The sequence below is a fragment of the Cheilinus undulatus genome, linkage group 14, assembly GCF_018320785.1.
Source record: "Cheilinus undulatus linkage group 14, ASM1832078v1, whole genome shotgun sequence".
In the NCBI taxonomy this organism is placed as follows: Eukaryota; Metazoa; Chordata; class Actinopteri; order Labriformes; family Labridae; genus Cheilinus; species Cheilinus undulatus.
Genome location: NC_054878.1, coordinates 26,936,649 through 26,959,640, shown reverse-complemented (window position 1 = coordinate 26,959,640; position 22,992 = coordinate 26,936,649). Strand labels below are relative to the sequence as shown.

Below are 22,992 nucleotides of genomic sequence, written 5' to 3'. Positions count from 1 at the left end.
CGCCCACAAACTTTAAGAGAGAGCTGGAAACTATTGGGGTTGAACCCAACCACAAACCACTCTACTGCTTAAAATCCCTGATTAAAAACAATGTGAACCCCGACTTGTGCAAGTCCTGAGCAGAAACAAAGAGATGAGACGAGGAGGAGTGGGAGAGGAGAACAGCTTAGACCTCTTGTGTCATCTCTCTGCTCCTAGAATTGCCTCCCCTCCCCTCCCATCCCATCCCTTCCTCAGAGAAAGACCACATGAAAGGCCTGCTGGGTTGGGCTTCAATATGGAGAGGAGACAAGAGGGTGTATGTGTGTGCAGATGTCTAAGCTGGTTAAGGTGACTCCCTCCAACCCAGTGGCCCCCAGCCCTAAGAAGCTGCGGAGACAGATGCTTTCTTGGAGAACGCCTCACTTTCTCTTAAACACACACACTTGTTCCTCGTTGCCCAATTAGGACACCCAGTCATGTTGCTGGTGACTGTTTACCATAAACTCCTCTTTCTCCCTTCATCCTACCCCTTCCACCCCTGACCTCTCCGTTTCTTTATTCTTCCTGCTGTTCTCTGAATATCCTCCCCTTTCCTTATGGCCTAAAACTCATTTGCTGCATTAAACGTATGAATCAAAATGTTATTATATCCCACAAACTATATTATGCAACAACAGAGAGGTGCTGAAGTTATTCAAACACAGTAGTACTGAGTAGAAAAAACTACCCTAAAATCTACAATTCTACAATTACAATTACAATTCTTTTGATAACTGTAAGAAACTATGTTATATCTCAGGATACTTGAAGCACCCTGAAAATATTTGATAGACTCTGTTTATACAATTAAATTAAACATTATCCACAGCTGTTAAATACTAAGACAACAGTTCTTCTATGGCATATTTCTATTGATAAATTGATTCTTCCTCTGTGCTTGTGTACTGGGACAAGGAGAGTAGTAGGATTTAGCTATTAGCCCTAATCAAGCCATAGCCGTAGCCACATTTAAACATGCTAAATGTTTTTTCATCTCATATTTTAAAATTTATTTAAAGTTAAAAGATATTAAAACCAACTCACACTTCAACTAAAGTGCTTATAGCTTAAGATCAGGGCTTTAGGGACAACAGGTGAGCTAATTCCAGAGTTAGTTTGGCCTGTTTCTAAATACACAGCCTGTATTGTTACAGCAAAATTATGGAAATCATATAACAGCCATGCAAAGCCTCTGAGTTTCCTTTTAAAAGGAATCACATCTAAGTCATTAGTAGCTAGCTGGTCAGTAGTAAAGTATTAGTACTGTAATATCTTTAGTCTGGCCTGCTTAAAATCAGGTGCAGAAAGAAGTTAAACAAGACTGAAAGAAATCATCAACTAATCATGCTGGATAGGTGAAGATCAGTATTGAAAGGTTGGCAGATTTTGTCGTGACATTTCTTTTTTGTAAACCTTCCTATTCTTTACCCCAGCTGCTGCAAACGTGTCTGTTCATTCTAACTATCCCCTCTCACCTTATCCACGTTATCCTCTCATTTCCTACCCCTCCCTCTCAGCTCACTCTCTTTCTGTGGAGCTGCTGAGTTGTGACTGGCGCAGAATGGTCAGCTAGCAGTGAGGCTTTAAGATTGCCCAAGAATCTGTGCGTGTGTTGTGATTTTAAGCATGTAGCTGCACCACTTTGCCAAAAGGAATTAGCCTCTATTTTCCTCCCTCTCTGTGTAGAGCACAGCCTGACATGTCAGCCCCGGACGTCAGAGCGGTCCAAGAAAAGCCTTTCAGAACAGATGCATAAAAGAGGAAGAGGAAGGAAAATGCAATGAGATTCAAAATAGAGTTAACTGAGTGAGGGTTTGGAAGTTTTGCTAAAAGAAATTTTCAAAAAGATAAAGAAAAGTTAGTCAACGAACTGTGCTTCTACAGAATGCCTCAGGTGTGAAACTATAACAAAACTTTGCAAAAGGGCTGCAACAACGACTCAATAAAGTGTGTACTTGCCAATACCAATATCTGCATTTTAAGCAGTATCAGTTGTATTTCCAATACCGGTATCGGAACAACCCTAAAAGACAGTAAGGAGTTCACAGACAGGTTTGAACTGTTGCTTTACTGTAGATGTGCCGTGCTGTCTTCCTTCTTTAATTTATGGAAATGTGACGCAGGAAAAATGAAGATGGAAAAAGAGATAGTAGAGGAGATAAAAGACAAAACAGCAAAGCTGGTGAGGCGATAGCAGAATGAAGAACAAAGAGCACACTTATTCATAAAAGATTGATAAAAGAGAAAGATTGATGGATTTCTCTCTCACTCTCAGCCCTGGGGGATCTGACATTTCCATCCAGACTACTCATCACTGCCTCAGTCTTTCCACAACAAAGACCCTCAGTCTCATCTCCAGACCTCCAGAGTAACAGGGGCCCAGAAGACCTCTGCTCCCCAAAGACAGAGAGCCCATACTGGGCTTATTAATCTGCTTTCCTACCCCTTCTTCTTCAAGGACCTTTGGGCCTAAAGACCAAGTTTTTCTAGGAGTCCCAGGAGGTTTGGGGTTGGAGTGGAGCTGAGGCCCTAACAGGAGGAGATGCAGCTGATTGGGGGAAATCAGCCCGATTCAAACAGACAGTAGGGGCACATTCTTGGGGCTGAGGGAGCATGGGGGGCTTCTTTCATGTGGGACTGTCTTGTTTGCTGCTCTGGGCCTCATTGGGGTTAACAAATCAAATGAAGGACTTAAATATGACTGTGTGAGAAAGAAACCGTTTAAGATGGTTCTGTGTGCCGATTATAATCAGAGTTATTAAAGGCAAAAACATATGGGTGTGCTGTTCAGGGATCATGACTGGGTACAACTTTTTCAGCGAAAGCGCCATAGATTTTGTCTCAGTCTGTCCTAACTTCACTCTGGTATAGTGTGAGCACATAAATCATGCCCGATGATCATGCAACTCAGTCACACAGTGTGAGCTGACTTTCTACTGCAACTGTCTTGGAATCTAGTGGAAGGCTAGTGGTGCTAAACAGGGATGCGCTCAGTTAAATACTTAAAATACGTTTATCACTCTATGGTAGCAGGTGCAAGATTTACAAGCTGATAAAAACTAATAACCTATCATTTTTTAATAAACATGGGTTTGAAATTCTGGTCTAATGCTTTTTTGAACTGTAATGAACATCCCGCCACTAGAGGCCACTGTAGCTTCAGTTTATGGCTACTGCCTCCCTGTCAGAGCTTTCCCCCAGCACATCACGTAAATATGAGAAGCTTAGCAGTTAGCGTGTAGTAGGAACAGCACGGTAGGACAGTTTTTATGTAGAAAAAGGAAATGAAGTGATATGTAGGCTGTCAAGGGTTGAACTCATGTTGAACTACTCGACCGAAGCGAAAAGAGGCCACATATCAACGCTTGACGTTAATCTGCAAAGAGGAACAAAGGCTGGCAAAGCTAAAGCTAATATTAGCCTTTCTCTACAGAGTAGGGTTGGACGATTTTGAAAATAATCTAATTGCAATTTTTGCCCCCAGTATGGCAATTGCAATTTGATATGCAATTATTTCCGAACTTCTTCATCTTATGTTAGTTCCAACGAACACAAGCAAAAATCATTCTATACTATAACCAACACGATATTAACTATATTAAACAAGGGCTAAAATATTTTGAAAAAATAACTTCTTGTGCTGATTTTGACTCATATTGCAAATCAGATGTGAATTTTTTGTATTGAAGGGAGTGATCATTTTCAGTTCATTCTCATATTTAATAAAAAAATGTACAAAAATGAAGAAATTTTTGAAGAGGATTTTTTGCAGACTATTCTAAAAAAAATGACACTTGAATGATTGCATGACATGTAATGCATAACATCTGTGCTGCAAAGAAAAAGGTGTAAAACTGGTGTTTTGGCACAAATTTTAGGTTAAAAAAAAGTACCTTCTACAATTTGAAAATTGCAACAAGCCATATTACCATTTAATCTAATTTGCGATTGATTGCCCAGCCCTACTACAAAGTATATCATGCTCACATTGTACCTGCTGACACAGAAAAGGAAGAACAACTTGTATCAGAACAAAAAGCTAGATCAAGTGTAGCAAAACAAAGAGAGTTTGACTAATATCACACCCCAAGCAGCATGCCTCCTCCTCGTTTCAGTTACAGTGGAAACAATGCAACATAAAACACCAAAATCCCGAATACGGAACAAAATTCCCAGGGCTTTGAGCTACAATGTGATCCCTCATAAACAGTAATGTGTCCAATAGGAATGAAACTGCCCTACAACGAATTTCAGCCTCAATGACGGGTATACAATAACAGACACCTGTTACATCAGCGTCACTGCACACAATGGTTCATATCATATAGTATTCTTTGAAAATAAGTGCAGGTTTTCTGTTTTGCCTTTTGTTTTACATCTGACAAACAGGAACATTATTGGTCAACAGGCAAAAGGTATTTTGTTGCCTTTTGCCTTGAACCCTAAACATCACACATACAATGTTCCATATCTGTGTAAATACTCTTATTCCAAATCCAATCAAATGCAATTTACTCCATTTGCATAAAGTGATTTTTTTTTAAAGCTGGACCATGAATTAGACAAAATTCCTATTTGAAGACATCATTTTGGGACCTTATACTTCACTGGGCTTCTCAAACCTTAAGTGTGAAAACACTTGGGGCTCATTAAACAGCTGTAATGATCATAGCTTGCTTCACTCACTCAAACGCACACCCTCAGTCTCCACCCACCCACACACACACAAAGAGAGAGAGAGAGAGAGAGAGAGAGAGAGAGCGAGGGAGAGAGAGAAAAGGTCAAAAAACACAGCTGAGTCAATAACCCGGACACAAGCTTGCAGTATTCCCTGCGGTAGACCTGCAGGTTAGCAACCAAAAGGTTTAGCCATCAACTTCCAGGGAGCAGTCGCTGTATTACCTTGTATAGAGATATCTGGCAGCCTATTAACAGAGGGGTTTTCATGCATGCTTATCTATCTAATCTAACAAACTGCATTTGGAAAGCAGCAAAAACTTCAACATTTGAGACATAAAAAATCTGTGCCAACAACAGAAAAGATTAAATGTCAATTCGAGCTTGCTATTCAAGCAAAAATCCCTCACATCACTTTACTGAAACTTGGATTAAATGATTCATTTTATATTAGATAACAAGAAGAAATGTCAACATTTACATAACAGGCAAGCAATTACAGACATCCATGAAAAAACTCTCCACACCCTTCCTTTCTAATGAACCAATAGGTAAGCTGCATGTTCAAACACAAATTGTACTTTGTCTGTTTAACTGAACTTTCTAGTGTTGCCTCTATCACGGGGCAGTAACAGGACTGGGCGTGCAGTCTCCAACAGAGACTTTAAGGAGATTAACCGTTCTGTAGCCATATAAAATTATATTCCTTATAATCCCCATCACTGACACTGAAAATCCCCTCTCCCTGTGCAGCATGGGAGAGTCTCTTTAAACGTGCTCCCTTGTTCTTCTACATACACACACCTCAGCACACACAACCAAACAAAACAGCTGGGCACTTACTTACAGATGTGTGGGATTACAGAGCCAGTGTGTGGATGTGGGGAAACTCTGAGGTAAAGTTTATACTTGTCAAAAGTTTACCCAAACAAAAAAGGGTCAAAAGAGTACAATATTATTACTCAAAAGCTGCCCAATTTGTTATTTTGGTATCAGGACCACATCCTCTGTACTTATTTAAAAACACCAGGAATGTGTGTTTGTTTTACTTCCATAAATGCAATCCTTTGTTTTCTGATATCCACCTCAAGAATACAATTAATCAAAACTGTTAGAACATTTAAAGGTTGGTTTTACTTTTCTGTCACATATGCATCGTGTCATGAGCAACACCACCCATGAGGGGGGATAAAGGGGAGAGCTTTCTGGGGCCCAGCCAAAACAGGGCCCATGAAGGTCAGCAAAATCCTGGTCCAGTGTAAAGTTAAGCTGTGATAATCATATTTTATTTTCAACCTGAATAATAACAGAAAGAAGGGCTGCAATCAGGGATTTCCATCACTGATTTGTCTGATTATTATATTCTCGATTCAGCGATGAATCAAATTTATTAATTTTTTCTCAGAGGGGATAAATTTGTTGCCAACACTTTTAATTACACATTTTTTAAAATCAATTTTATCAATTAGTTGTTGCAACCCTAACCGAAAGTGAGAAAACTTAAATGGAAAAGGTTGGAATAATTGTGTAAAAAAGGGTGAAACTTGACCAAATGGGTTAACATGGCAAAAACAGGCGAAAAGTGGCAAAAAAGTGGTAAAAAGTGGCAAAAAAGTGGCAAGAAATGGGCAGTGAGTGGCAAAATGAGCATGGCCTGCCTTTGGCTTTGGGGACAGCTCTTTGCATCAGCTCTTTGCTTGGCTAGCAAGTGCTATGGGATATCTAAGACTCTACAAACTTCAGGTAACTTAGTTCATGTTGACAGTTAGTGCAAATATTTTAAGTGTTATCTGGTATGATCTTAAAGCTGAACTTGCCAGTCAAAAGTTTCTGTCCTTAATCATTTCTGCTCACTTGCACCTCATGACTACAGCACTGCTTCCTGATCTTGCAAACTACTATAAAATATTGGTGTTAAAATGAATTTTAGGTAACGCATTCTAAACGCTCTAACTTATCTTTCACAGCCCTAGTCAAGACATCACACACACTCAGGACACCTGTTTTTCTTGTATAACTCTGGAGGTTTAAAGAGGGCTGACCAACATGAAAGCAGATCTTAGATCAAACATTTGCACACAACAGCCTCCCTCTCACAGACAGACCAGGTCATGTAAACAGTACTTGAGCAGCAGTAGACCATATCATAGGAAATACTGACGGATGGATGAAGCTTAAAGGTGGTCAGAGAAGTTCAAGTACACACATGTATGTACACACACTGAAACGCACAATGAGGTCTCTGTGGATGAAGCAGACAGCTAGAGCTGCTGCAGAGGAAGATTCAGTAGTCAATGGGGATTCTTCTACACAGTATGTCATACTTCACACTGACACACACTTTCACAGACTCACACATACAGCACACACACGCCATGCACTTTTCTGAGGAGACAGAATAAGATGGATGAGCCAAGAATCTGCTTCAGACAAGAAAGAGAGACAAAGCGCCCCTATCAAGGCCTTATTGTTTGGACCAATTAAGAGACAATGAGCATGGTAAATAAAGGAGCTTGTAGAAGAATACATATTAATAATAAACAGATGAAGACAAAGAAAAGCTGATTACTGCAGAATAAAACTGTTTTCAAGGTCTGTTGGAGTCATATTTCATAAAAGATCAACTCACAAATAAAATGTTTCGAACTGAAATAAAATTGAAAAGTTAATGCCCTTTGTACGGTCTAAATAATTAATAATTTTGTACTTTAAGAGTACAGCTTTAAAGTAACAAATGTTTATCTTTAAATACAATAAGTTAAAAATTAGGCTGCACAGCAGCACACTGGTAGAGCAGTCCCCCATATGCATAGACTGGAGTCCTCAAAGCACTGGTGGCAAGATCAATTCCTAGGCTTAGCACTGTTTGGTACACGTCTTTCTCCGCTCTCTCTCTTAACATATTTCCTGTCTCCCATTAGCTGTCAGATCAGAATAAAGGAAAAAGCCCAAAAAATAATCTTTAAATAGGCCCCATCTACATCCCAGTCAGATGGGGCCTTTCTGTGCAGAGTTTGCATGTTCTCCCTGTGCATACACGGGTTTCTCCAAGTACTCCCGCTTCCTCTCACAAGTCAAAAACATGCTTGTTAGGTTAATTTGTGACTCTAAATTGCCCATAGGTGTGAGTGTGAGTCTGGTTGTTTGTCTTTCTATGTCAACCCTATGATTAACTGGTAACAAGTCCAGGGCGTACACCATTGCTTGTCCAACAGCAGCTTGGATTGGCTCCAGCCCCTAATGCCTCGAACGGGAGAAGAGGTGTATAATAAATGGATTGATTAACATTGTGTAAACAGTCCCTATTAAACAAGTCTAATAGAGTACAATAAATTTAAAAAGGCTTTTGCACACTGAGACCATTCATTTGCTACAGTAAGCAAATCAAGTTTGCACACTGACTCCAAAACCAAGTTTTAAACAGTTGTTTGACTATTCAGAGCAGCAGCAGCAGCTTCCTTTCTCTCAGACCAAAATTTTACTTAAAATACTGTGTCCTTGTGAATTTTGGAGATGCATGATTGTTTTTTGCTGATATCGAATATGCTGACATTTGCAAATTAATTTTATCAGATACCAATATTGATACCAATATATAAATGTAGCTTAGACCTTAAACATAATTCCTTAAAACTTAAAAGTGAGGAATTAGGACGCCTGAAACTAGGGCTGAGAGATTATGGCAAAAATCAAAATCATGATCAATTGAACTTTTTACCTCGATTATGATTAATGAATGATTATTCCATCCCCAACCTCCTACTCTGTTCTGAAAATACTTGTAAAACTTTACTTTGTATAAAAAGTAGAAAATGACTTTGCTACCAACATTGCACAGTCAGCTCCATGTTTCAGTTTTAGCGGCCTGGATGGGATGGAGTGCATGACTAGTACTTCTTCTCCTCTTGGGTTTGCAACACCTGGCTGCCTATCACGTGCCTAAAGAGCCATTTGTTGTTTTTAAAGGGGTAGTGCATTAGTAGAGAAAATTACAAGGAACAAAATTAAAAATAATTGACACAGCAGGTTTATGTACGTTAGAGGCTCTAAATGTCGGTTTCGATTATTTTTCGATTAATTGCCCAGCTCTACCTAAAACTCCACAAACTTACTCATACATACGGCCAGTACTGTAGCTAATATACTGGTCTAACATATCAGCAGAAATGTTCATATTTGCTGATACCAATAGTTGACATTTTTCAACAATGTCATGCATCTCTAGTGCATTCTGTGGATTTCAATCATGCAATACAATAATTTATAACCAAAATTTCTACTCACAACCAAGCAGAAGAAGAAAAACTAAAGTTAAAAGATGCACTCTTCTCCAACAACCTTTCCAGTTTCTTGTGCAAGTAACCTAAATAAATGAAGGGAGTCAGGAGTGTTTTGTTCTTCTTTCAAGGAGTGAAAGAACCACAAAATCATCTGCACTGTTATTTATTCTTTGCAGCCCAAGACCATTTATCTTGCACTGGAATTTTTTCAATCACTAGAGAAGTTAGCACATCTGACTCAGTGCACAAAGTGAATGTTTCCTTTTCTTTTTTTTTTTTTTTTGACAAATCAGATTACTAATCCTAAAAAAACACATCTAAAGGGAACAGACTCAGTGTGCACAGACCTTTTATTGCTCAAAACTTACAGTAAGTAGTCCCCAAATCTAATCTGATCTAATCTGAATTTTAATTTTTAAGAACTGTACTTTAAACTATATAAATTAACACTAGAAATGAGTATCGAATCTGGTACTGACATGGTGCCGGTACCAACACAGGCAATACCTACTGGACCAAATTACAAAACAGTAATCAATTTTTCAATTTGATACCCTGTCAGCCCAAATGAAGGGCAAGAAATCCATTATGGAATGTATGTGGTTTATGTAAGTTACACTGGTTTCTTTTTCTTATCCCACCTTCGATTAGCATCTTATAAAGATACTTCTGCAAATCCTTTACAATACCCAGACATCTTTTATCCTCTCAATGACTTTCAGAACACATTTTTCTCTCAAAAGTATCTATTAAAGCACCGTTTAGGCACCGGCACAGTATAAAAAGTAACAAAAGTATCGAAAAAAAAAAAACCAATCAATGCCTAACCCTAATTTAAACACACAGAATTGTCAGTTTCTCTGTAAACAAGAATTTTATTGGGGACTTATTCGATTTCTATGGGACCTCTCAAATCCCCATCTGTAAGACTGTGTATATAAGCCGTCAACTCCATGTCACAATTTATATTTCTTATGTCTTAGCATCAAAATAGGTATAATCATTATTTACTAGCATTCTTGCAAAGTATAATTTCTGTTAGCATGACAACCATAATTTCTCTAAAACCTTTAAAGTTTTAAAACCATTAAGACAAAATCAAATCACATAACTACAAATCAAACAATTCAGGATATTTATCTAGACTTTCAATAACTGTAGTTCGGTCAATGAACTATTAGTATAAACCAGCACACACTCAGAAAAAATAAGAATGCTTGATTGAGAGATCTATTCTTTTTATATTTTCTGTACAAATCATTTTTCATAATGAAGCTCTTAAGGCTCAACTTGGTTAACTTTTTTCATACACATTGCTTACCCCTGTTATTAAAACATTCCTGAGAAAATGCATTATGACTCCAAATATCCCAAGAATAGCAGAAATTTGGTAAATAAATGTGCTGATGTATACTGTTTGCATGCATGTTTATTGCATATCTGCATGTGAGTTACACTGTAGGGGGTGGGTTGTGTACACAGTAAGAACCCAGGTCAACATGCTGACAATAGACTGTTTGACCGCTGGCGAATTGAGGATGACAGATTGTGTTGCCATTTTCTGTCACAAACACACAGAGGGCAGGGTGGTGACCAAAACCAAAAAAGGAATTAAAATAAAAACAAGCTAATAATATAAACCCTCTATTCCATTTTGCCCTTTATTAGATTGAATGTTAAAAAAGGAATCTTAAAAATTAACATTGTATTGTCTGTTATTATGACTATGTCTTTAAATGCTCCCTTGGGCAACAGTAAACATAACACTAACACAATAGTTAAAACCCTCCTCACACCACCATCTACAATAACACTGCTGATAGTTGATACACATGTCCAACTGACTCATATCTGGGACTTTTCCATGACAGAACCCAGGAAAGCGATCTGCCTTAACTCAAACTGAATCAACCTAGTTCCCCATTTACTCAAAATGTACAGATTCCATTGATATTCCTTTAAACTTCAGTGTTTTGTAGGAATTACAATAACAGAATAAAAGAAACTAAAGAGGAGAGTGACTGGCAGTCATAGGGAATACTATGCATATGATAAAAAGAAATATATGCTATGTTGTCCCACCACAATTACACACTGTCTCTGCTTTACTGGAACTAAATATTGACTGCACTCTTGTTACTCAGCTTGTTTACTCAGCTGATGGAATTCAAGTTGTCTTACATCGTAAAAGTTTACAGGACAAAAATAGGTCTGAACAGAGGCAACAAACAGCTGTTTCTGAGAATTAATCTGTCTTTACAAGGCAAGAAGCTCCATCCTGTCTTCTCATCCCCCCATGACTAATAACATTAAGTTAAATCCCAAATGTAATTGTAACTTCTTTCAATTAAAAAGTATAACACTTGATGTGGTCTGAAATCTGCAGTTCTTTGTTGATATTTCCAGTGATATTTCTACAGACTACAGGACATTGCACTCATTGGTGTGCAAGGGCGTGTGCGTCTGTGTGCGTTTCCATGTGTGCAGTGGTTAAGTGGCACAAGTGACAGATGTGGCAGAAAATCCCTGTTTATTTTTCCTGGGGCAGTCAAAGAGTCAGGATGTATCTGTGTGTGATTTAGAGTGTGTTTATGAGCGAGTAAAGAGTGTGTCTAGGCCTTGAGTGCAGCAAAGTGCTGATGGAGGATAACAATAGGCTTTATGTTCCTGTAAGATGAGCGGCTGCTGCTGACCCACCTGCTGTGGTTTGTTATTATGTGCTGTGTGGATGTCTGTCTGTCTGTCTGTCATACTGATAAACTATAATATCATATAGGAAGTGTTAAGGTTGTTTTTGCTGTTAGCAAATCTTGTAGGTTTACAAGATAACCTTTGTTATCTATTCTATCATCTGCAGAAAAGTTATAAAATGAAACTGTAAGACAAGAATGCTGCATTCCTTAGACACTGTTCTGAGTCCAAAATACAGCTGCAAAGATGGACCTCTCCAACATGATGCCTTGATTGAAAGTTTTATGAAGATCATGCCAAAGCTGCAGAGATCACAAACAGCCTGACTGAACTCTAAAGACAGTTCACCTCTGTTAACCAGTTTTTGCCAATTGGGACAAATTTTAGCCCTATCAAACCATTTTTGCCACTTATTGGTCATATTTCACCACCTTCTCTGCCCATTTTGCCACTTTAAATACATTTTTGTCTTTTGTCACCCCTTTTTCTGTTTTTCCCCTTTTTCAACCCATTTTGCCACTACCTGCAGATTGTTGTAGCTGTTAACCAATTTTTGATAGTATTAATCTCTTTTTACCACTTTTTCTAACTATTTTTGCCACTTTCAACCCATCTCTGCCTCTCTTCGTTAATTTTTTGTGCTTCTGTTAACCCATTTTTGACTATTTTGACCCACGTTTTAATCCCATTTTACTACCTTTTCTCCCACTCTAACCCCATTTTGCCACTTTTAATCCAATGTCACCACCTTTTCTGCCCATTTTTGCCTCTTAAAAAAAACATCTTCAACACTTTTAACCCATTTTAATTCTGTTTAGATTTTGAAGGCATACTACATCATAAATGCATACAAATTATTTGTTGATAAGTGGCTATTATTCAGGTTAAAAAATAAATCATAGTTTCCACAGCTTAACTTTACATTGGACCATGATTTTCCTGACCTCCATGGGCCCCAGAATGCTCTCCCCTTTATCCCCCTTATGGGCAGCCTTGCTATGAGGAACTCTAACTTTGTGTTGTTTCTGATAGTATCTGTAGATCTTTCCTCTTCGTCTTTACCCTCTTTCCTTTTTACTAGTAAATAAAATTATTTTTAACAAACTTTGTCAGGGTAAAAGTAAACAATGGCTCATCACCTGTTTGCCATATATTACTTCCTTGGAATGTGACCTAGCAGTACTAGGCATTAAAAATAACTTTACAATAGGGCTGAACGATTTTGGAAAATAATCTAATTGCAATTTTTTTCTTCAATATTGCGATTGCGATTTGATATGCAATTATTCCTTAACTCTCTTTATTCTTAAAGAAGGGCTGAAAAATTCTTTAAAAAAAAAGAAAAAAGAAAAAAGAAACCCAAACAATTCTGATGGTTTGGACTCGTATTGCAAAATGGACATAATTGTTGCATTGAAGGGTTTCTGTCATTCTCATATTTAATAAGTGTAAAGTACAAAAATGAAGGTAGGATTTTAAATAGACTATTCAAAAAAATTGGCACTTGAATGTTTGCATGATATGTCATGCATAGCATCTCTGCTGCAAAAAAAGTTTAAAACTGGTATCTTGATACAAATATAAGGTCAAAGAAATACTGCACCCTCTGCGATTGGAAATTGCAGCAGGCCATATTGCGATTTAATCTCATTTTCAATTAATTGCCCAGTCTTACTTTAAGATCAAAAATCCTTATTGTACATTTTGCTTTCTTTAGAGTCACATTAAATACTGCAGAGAGCAGTCTGACTGCAGGTTAAAGACAGGGAAACACACCAAACCCAGCTGCTTCTTTCCTTCCCAATTTTAGAATTTTGTTGAAAATATGTTGATTAGGCAATATTAGATTTAAATGTTTGCCACTGGTCACATTATGAAACAGTAATGGTTTATAATAAATGATAAGAAGTGTGCACAGGGTGTTTATTTCATAATTCTACCAAATTGTCTTTGCCAGTTTTGCATCTGTGTGCCTTGTGCTCATCTGTTTTGTGCAGCTTAACATAACAGTACAGCAATTTTTTCCAAAAAAAGACAGGAAATATTTTTTTAGCTGCGCAGCACTGATTCTGCAATAAATAGGTGCAACTACAAAATTATCTGGAGAGCTTGAAAATCCTCTGCATCACAGCCATGGATGGCCAAGTCAGTGTGACTAAGACATATATCCATGTAAACAAAAACTGGATAACTATTACAGAGATTGTAGAATCAAATGGATTTTTTTAAATAAATTGCTGGGATAATGTATTTTATATTTCATAAGTAAAGATGTCTTAAGGGATGCAGCTGTGTGAATTTCAGGCATTTTTGATTAAACCTTTCATGGCTGTTTAGAAAAGTTATTAGCATAGACTAGAATAACTAGAATGTTAACAGAATGCTCTATAAATGAAAGTCCCACCTGGCTGTCATGAATTTTTAACACTTTTGAAAAAAGATCTGAAAGTGTAGGAAGATTAAACAGATAGAAAAGAGAAACATATAGAGCAAGATAAAAACAGAGCAAAAAGGACACTGAGAGCAACAGAGAGATGAAGGCCAGGTTGAGGGCCCTGTCTTTGTTGTGGTCAGTGCAGCAATACATGTGCTGACATCAAAGTGCAAAGGATGGGCAGAGATGAGAGAGGAAAGGTCTGGAAGCCATATGAAACAACAGGAAGGGAGAGAGAAAGGAAGAGAGCTATAGGAGAGACTGTAAGGGAGAGGGGGGAGAGGGGAGAGAGGAAAAGGAGTTTTAAACAGAGGAAAGAGAAAGGAAAGCTTGGACAGAAAGGGAGAGTGACAAACAAATATGCTGAAACATCATGTCACATCTGTGCATGGTCACAATCAAGCTGTGAAAATGTTTTGTCAGATATTGCATTAAGAAAAACAAGCTGGAAAATTAGCCGTATAGTTCATTGTGCTTGCTTGGTCAAGAGCTGGGGGACAGTAGTTGCATCTTGTTTCTCTTTCAGTAGGAGGTAAAGTCAGACCTGAACATCTGGCTCAAAACAACAGCTGTATTACATCTGGATCAAAATGCGATTGCACTGCACTTCAAATGCAATGTTCTTCAATATGTGCACAATGGGTACATCTGTGAATTTAAAGTCCAAACATGAATACAAGCTAATGTCGGTATTCTGTAATTTTAATACAGTTTTACCTTACTGAAATGCACAGATTTTTTATGATTCTAGCACACTCAAGCCTTTGTAAACCAGTTTTAATCATGTGGGTGAAGTCAATGAGTGAGAAGAAAGCAGAGGGCCACATACTGACTGACGCTACTGTGCATTTAAGAAGTCAAAATATAAATGAGAAAAGAGGTTTAAAAAATAAAGGGTGAGCAGATAAAGGGTGTCCCACCCATCCAAGAAGAGGACACCACAACAAGAATTAAATCTTACTTATTTCTCCACTGGGTGGTTAAATCCTGGATTACACTCACAACTGTCAACTTGCCAATCTGAAAGTCCTGCATCTGGCTCTTCTGAGTGAACATGGGCACATGCATGTATTACTAGACAGCCATGATTAAATCTTGATTGAGATCTCATACTGTGTGCAACAAGCCTTGTCTAAGAAAGCATTTTAAAAGAAAGCTACAAAGTAAATAGAGTATTCATCTGTGACTTTATTGGTTATAAAGTAACACTCCATAAAAGTTTGCAAGCACTTTCTGTAAACAATCCAGAGGCCTGGCATTGGTGTTTTCCACAGAAAATGACTTGAAAACCTTGCAAGAACAGCCATGAAACAGAGCATTAATATAAGTTTGAAAACACAAGCACAAGCAAGGAATATCGAACTGAAATGATTGATAAAACACTTGGTTTATTCAGTGTGGTGATCTGACAGCTGCTGCCTTATCAAAACTGCTAGAAACACTCATACACAATTCTTAATTTAGCAATTTTCTTTACCGTCTTTTACTATCAAGAGGTCATCAGTCCCTGACAGATTTAGTTTTATTAAGCTGAGCAGAGGCAGCTGGAGTCTCAACATCACATGTGTTAGTCAACAAGTATCTTCAGCAAACACTGAGCATTACACTGAAAGTAATGTATGTGTGTAAGTACACACAAATAAATACGCCACGAGAGATTTAAGAACTTTTGCAGTCATCGCTTTCTCATTCTGCATTTTCACTCCTTTGTGGCTTCGCCAGGCCAGGTTGGCGTCTACATCCTATGTAGTCTGCACAAAAGCGAGAGAGGGGGCAGCTGCATGTATGCACACTCACATCCAAAGTCACAGTGCAAGTCAGATACAGTTCAATGGCAATACCCTTCCACTCCCTGGAATGCAAAGCAACTTTCCCAACTCTTTCTCTATGTTTCACTTAGTTTTTCAGCTTTTTTGTCCTTTTCTGTCTTTTGTCTCTCATGGGACCAGGTCGACCTCTAGAACCAGGCCAAGCTCCTTCATTGGAACAAGCCCTGTGGGAACTGACTTGTAGATTCTGGCTGTGTAGTGACTACTCTGTCGATGAATGGAGGAGACCATGGCTGGCCTGAGTGAATAGTGCCTTAGGCAAGTTGAAGTGGGATAAACAGGGGAGTGCATTTGTGTGTGTCCAACAGGAAGAGAGGGAAAAAGATAAACAGCAATTACTTTATCTTAGTGTTGCTGCAGTTGTTATTGTTTGTCATGTGATAAGGAACTCTGCTTGGATGTCATCCATGCAGTGTAGTTTTCTGTCATCATCTCATTACTCAGAAGAACTGTTATTGTGCAGAAATATAAATGTCTATCAGCAGGCACACCAGAGGCACACAGGTCCTTGAGAATAACTTCAACATAGCAACACTTACTAAACATGATAGCAAGCTACAGATGAAAGATCATTGGTCCAAGACACATATCTATAAATAACTGAGGGATGAAGAGAAGAATGCACCGGCAGTTTACATGTGTGTCTATGAGAGGAAGACTGAGGGTCAGCTGGTAACATTTACAAACTGAATACACTAAACAATCTCTGCCATGCCCAAGCAAGTTTGGCATCAAAAGTCCAGTTTAACTAAGGTGAGTGCTGCTTCATACCACACTCTAGCATGGTAAACTCTCCTAACACTGGCACGGATGGAGGTTGGCTTTGGCATGTATGACTGCTCATACATCAGTCGGCATGAGTGCGCATTCATGGGCATGACAAAGAATCGACACTACCGTTCTTCCTGATAGCCAGGTTAAATGATGAAGAGTGTTAGAGGGCCGTATCTGACAAAAACAACCCAAAAAGACAGAGTCAGCAAAGTTGCAGCCATGTTTTCAGTGTACTTCTCCACTGTGTTGACCCTGAGACCCTGCTTCTTGTGGACAAAACCATGCATGTTGTATTGTGGCATGATGACGTATGTATGAGGTAACCATGCTCAGGTCTGCTTGGGCCTGTAGTAATGTGAGTGCAGGCCAGCAGGGGACGAGTGTGAGCGCACCCTGAAACTGTCTTTCATGATCTGTGTGTGCATGTCTCAAAGCCCAACAGCAGCAGGTAGCTAGCATGAAGAGAACTGAAAGGGAAGTCTCCTCTAACTCCAATTAACCTTCACTAGTTTGACCTATTTTTATCATTAAAATAGAAGAGCCTCTAGTCAACACAGAGCTATATTTGGAAGTGGAGACTTAGTGCTTGACATGCTTCATTTAAAAATCAAAAATGAGATATGACAATGTGTGAGGCTTCAGTCTAACATTGACATTCTTTCACATCATGATAGAACTGTTGCTGATCTCTTTAAGCTGTTTAAAGTATTATTTATTAGTATATATTTGGTAAACAAAGTCAAAATGTACCTAAACTTTGAAATGACTCGATTTATTTGGCAACTGTTGTAAGAGCCATTGATCAGTTATTTTCAAAAGTGTAAAACTGACCTGAAATTGTGCATTATAGACTGTCAGTACAAAGTAATGCTACTAAAAATGTATTTTTCTTCAACTGACGATTGTGCCTTAGACAGGGAAAACTATATTTCCTTGACTGCAATTAGGTCTACACTTGCCTTCATGTGGTTCCCCTATAGAGGCTGTTAGAATCAAGAAGTGTCAACAAAAAGAGGATAAGCTTGTTTGGTGTTTTGCTATTTTCATAACAGAAGAGTGCATGAAAGGTTGCGGCATTTTGCTGGAACATTTTAGCTGTACAATACAACAGACTTGTATTAAAAGTGTTAATGTTAAGACTTTTAATAACCCCCCAGAAAGTGATATGAAGACTTTGACTGCAACTACTTAAACAACTCAACATCATATAGCTGGGAAAGAAAGGGATTTTTTTTTAGCATTTGGGACAAAAAGTTTATGTATAAAATAATGTCATCAATGTATAACTGAGGATTTGGTTTATAAATAAAACACATTTTAAGTTTGTTTTAGGTGATCAGGGTACCCAAGTTAAATGGAGCTCAAGTGGTTTTAGTTAACTTTAGTTTTTCTTCCCAAAAAAAGGGGGAAATGACAACATGGTGGCATGTGCTATAAAAGTGTGTTGTCGGTTTACAAAAAGGTCTCTTAGGTCGACTACATGAGGCTTGGTTATCCAGAGACCATTGTCAAAAATACCACTGTTCATTGCTGAGTCAGCCTAAAACCAGTCTACTGTAGTCTGAGGCCAGTGGCAACAACAAAAAGCAGTGCAACTACACTATTTCAGTATCTCAAGTTGGCCCCAAACATCCTGCATAATACAAGTAGCATCACATCCATTAAAATCACGAATCCAGAGGTGAAATTCTTAAACTGAATCCACTATCTTCACTTAAAACAGTGCAAGAGCCACAAAGTTTGCCTGATAACGATGAAGCTACTCTATATTTTCTACATCCCTGTTGACTACCCAATGTGACAAATGTTAGATCCCTAAGCTACAAATATTTCCCCTTAGCTTGAAGAGGAAAAAACACCCCCCAAAACCAATTCATTTTTGCTACTGATGTCTCCAAGGGCTGTGCACTCTTGTTTCTACTTACATAGTAGGTGTCTGAATTGAATCATCTATGTCAATAATAAATCAAGGTGTGGCAGTAGCAATAAGTCAGGCAGTCAGAGCTTAGCTGACCCTTATTGGTCTGTAACAGAAACCCATGTCAGCCAAACTTTGTTTAAACTTTTGACTTGAGAGTGTCAGGTGGTCCCCCTCTGAGGCTGGAGAATAACCTCTGACCTGGTGACTAGGACTCCAGCATAAATGGATTAACAGTGGCATGAAACAAACACAATACACACTTGGGGGAAAATCCCATTTGCTTATCATGTCCCTGCACAAAGTGCCCCGATGATTACTCTGACTCCGAGGCAAACAAACAGAAAGATACTAAACAAACGCACACATGCACACACACTCGAGTCACTGCGCCCTTCCCTCAGTGTCAGTCACCCTGCATATAGGGGGCCCTCTTTTTGCCCCCACCAGTAACATGATCCGTCTCCAACCTGGGGTGAAAGGAATCCTGACCCACAAAAGTTAAAGACAAAGAGAGCAGGCAGTTAAAGGTGAACATGAAAACCATACAGGCATTCAAGTAATTATGTAATGCATTGGCTGAAGGCTGATCAAATACTGGAAAATCAAAATTCCACAAGTACTTAAAATTTGAGGCTTAACCTTGAGAGCCAAAAGGTGTAGTAGTTTGGTGGTGATTACTGCAATACGCCAGGACACAACTGCATTCATTCACTTATACTTATTCAAAACTACTTCACAGGCTCTATTGTATAATGTAACATTCAAATCTATGACTCCCTTCCTGGAGTAATGCTGGGGGGATGCTCCATCTTTGTCGACAGGTGTTTGTGTGTAAAGTGTTGCAGTCATGAATATGAAGTCAGAGCTTCTGTACAGTGTGCTGGCCTTGGGGCAATATGGGAGCTGGCAAATACAGATCGCTTAGCAAGTAACACACTGCATTCCACTCTGCTCGCTCACACCTCCACCAAATGACTGAGTGAATGGCTTAAACTGAGCTAACCTTTAAAAGAAACTCCCAGCCCCACCTAGGAGTGCACCAAAGCTTTAGCAGGTACAGAAAATAGGAACAGTTGAGTCATGCCATGTGATAACACAGAGGAATAGTTAAATGTCTGGCAGCATGGTACCCCCTAAGCACAGCTTGGTGGTGTATCAGTCTGTGTATTGCTCATCATACATCACATTCTCTTGTGTCTGAGAGCTGTCTGCTCTGCTTATCATTCCCCTGCAACTACTTTTTGAATCTGTCTGTGTTTGTGAGAGAGTGAGTCAGACCAGTGACAGGCAGAATATAACATCAGGAAGGACAGTAAAAAGGAAACAAAAGCCAGTGACTCAGAAGCCGAAATCCTTCTTCAAAAACATTCATGAGAATCTGGGGTTGTCTTCTGAATCTGACTTAGCAGCATATTTCTGAAGTAAATTAGATAGACAAAGAAGCCGTGCATGGAATCAATGGGATACTTGATCCCTTAACTACTATGTTGATAACAGGGCCCCATCACAGCCTATTAAATAGAAAGCAGAGGTATAACGGAGCGGATGTGTAGTCATTTAAAGGCTTCAAGATCCGTCTGTATGAAAGCAGACAAAGTCATATCTATCAGTGTTTTTTAGCTGGAGCTGGCACCACAGTGGAGCCAAAGTCTGAGTTAATATTTACCTACTGTGTTTCAAACTACATCAGGTAGCTTTACAAAGGCAGCCAAACAAATCCCTAAACAATTAAAGTCAGACCAGGCTGCAGCAAAGGGTATTGATTTTCCATTTATCCTCTAGTTGACCAACATTGTTTAAAACAGCAAGAAGCAACAGGGGAAATGGGTTGTAAGGCCTCCTGTGAGCTTTGTGTCCTTTGAAGACCTAAACACAGATGGTGAGTATGTTGAGTTGAGTGGAAATCCATCATTTCTGACAGGATGCAACGTCCACATTAACATAAGTCTGATCAAACAACACCATGTGCAGAAGAGAGACCAGACTCCTCCCTGAGTCTTTAACTGGATAAAGGGTGACAGTCACCATGAACCTGACCAACATCTGCCCATACAAAAGGCTTTGATTCTGACAAGTCATGTTTCCAATAACCCTTATTTAAAGGTCTTAATTAAAATATCCTGTTGAAGGATATCAGTTATCATACATAACATACATATAACATCTCTCAGCTCAAGTCAAGGGTTATAATTTTTCCTCTGTCTTTTCAAAAACATTATTACAGTAGTGGGAAATGGGGTGTAACAGTTTAGATTCCTATAAAGAAAACTACAATAAGTCTCAGCAAACTTACGGATTTTGATGTTTTTAGGATCAAATTTGCGGACTTCACACTGCAGCCTTTGGAGTCTCCCCTGAATCCTGCAGGATCTTCTAAACACCATCCCTGCCTCCATCTCAATGCCCAGGAAGATGTCGCTGGCATGCCGTGAAAGGTCGGAAAGCTGGTGAATTATACTAGTCAGTGTATGACAACCAACCTCGTCCAAAGACGAGAACAAAACGGGTCTCCGAAGTTTGCGTCTCCCGTTTTCTTCCCCCGGTGTCCTGCCATCCCTCGCCGATAACCTACCCACACGCCGCGGCTCGATGCTCCTCTGGTGAAAGGGCATATTTATTTCATACCAATAACTCCAGCGGGACCGAAAAGAGTTAACGCAACACAAACCTTACAGATTCAAAATAAATCCAAGACGCATTTCCTCTCTGCTGCTGCTATCATTTGTGAGGCTGTATAATCCTTCAATCCCGCCATAATTTTGTTTTTCAACGCATGGGACTTTGTGCCGCTGTACACTGGAGACGTTGCCTCCCAAAGTCTATTCAAATTCAGCCAGACAAGAGCACAGGCTGGAGAGAAAAAAACACAAGGAAAAGTAGGAAAAGTACAAATAAAAACCCGGAAAATACTACAACCACCTGTAGCAACTGGAGCCGGAGTCACGCTCATACAGAGCACACTTTACCTGACTCGATCTGGAGTTAGTGATCGGGTTGCTGGAAAACCTGGACCGGGTCAGTTCCACACGGAACAGGAGGGGCTGAAGCTACTGGAAAATGAGAATAAGAGAAAGTTTAAATAAAGAATCAGAATCAGCTTTCTTAGCCAAGTATGCTTACGCAACAAGAGATTTGACCTCAGTTGTCGTTCGATTACAATGTACATTAATTAAATATTAAAAAATATAAATCTTAAAGTATAAATATAAGAATTAAATATGCTCGAGCTAATAATTGTTTGGGGTTTTTTTTTCTGTACAAGTCCGTGTGCATTGATACTATGGCTGCATGAATGAGCATTAAATAATGTGTTAAAAAAAACTTAAAATTTACCAATTCTATTTCAAGTTTTTAGCACTTTTCAATACAAGTAAATGGGCTAGCATAACATTTCAGAAAACTTCTCTCAACAAATAAATAAGGGAAATAAAACTGCGTCATTTCTATCAAGTTCAACCCTGATACATTAACTTCTTCAGCTATTTTGGAAATTCCAATATGTAGAATACGTCTTACTGAAAAAATAAAATAAAATATTACACAATAAGCGATAGTAATCGTTTGAATACCTGAATTAGCTTACCTGCTGACTACAACCGACGGTACAACAATGGCGTTTGAGATAGTTCACTAGCTGGTAAGAGTTGACGTTCGTAATATTTTGCTACTAAATAAAAAAAATAATTCTTAAAACTAAACGAAATTCTTCTTATTCTTAAAATTTAAATTAATAATTAATTAATATGCTACTTTATTTAAATTTTCATTTTAAACAGAGGACGTATAGGTTGTTTGCTCATGACTTATAACCCTTGCACATCACATTGTCTGAACATTTGTCTATGATTTATCTCTCCTTTGTGTGCAACTTACAATGCATGTTTGTCCCAGGCCGCCTGACATTTCTTACAACTGCTCCTTAAATTCTTGAGAGCAAACCCCCAGCACTAAAGCATACCGTTTAAATAGTTTTCAAAACTCAATGTCCATATGACGAATAGCTTCTGCAGTTGGTTTGTTGTGCGCCTCCTGGAGTCTTCATGTGAACACAGCAACTGAGGCAACTCCAGGTGACATTTATAACTCACTGTGCAGTTTTTTTTCATTATGCTTAGTTAACTGGAAATGTATCCTCAGATGGTAACTAAAGAAGTTGCTCAATATTAAGAGTTCTCAAGGCTGATACAGCTGTCTACTCTCAGTGCTCTCACTATGACCTTTCATGAGTACTGTAGAAATTCTGTTTTTCCTCATTCCTCTCACTTGTAAAACCCTCCTTTGTCCTTCCCTCAGCACAAAATGTTTTGAACGGGAAAGCAGCATGAGGATGACACATTAACAGCTGGTGGAAATCATATTTAGAAA

General features: G+C 38.7%; 1 protein-coding gene across 5 annotated transcripts in view; it reads right to left on the bottom strand.

Annotated features, from left to right (window-relative positions):
* The window catches only part of nhsl1b (NHS-like 1b), a 133,394-nt gene extending 111,964 nt beyond the window's left edge, over window positions 1-21,430 (bottom strand). For all 5 annotated transcript variants that reach the window (XM_041805157.1, XM_041805159.1, XM_041805158.1 and 2 more), the window contains exon 1: window positions 20,921-21,430. In XM_041805157.1, coding sequence (XP_041661091.1) covers window positions 20,921-21,239 — 319 coding nt within the window. In that variant the 5' untranslated portion in view covers window positions 21,240-21,430. The remainder of the gene's footprint in view (window positions 1-20,920) is intronic.
* Between the last annotated feature and the right edge of the window lie 1,562 nt (window positions 21,431-22,992).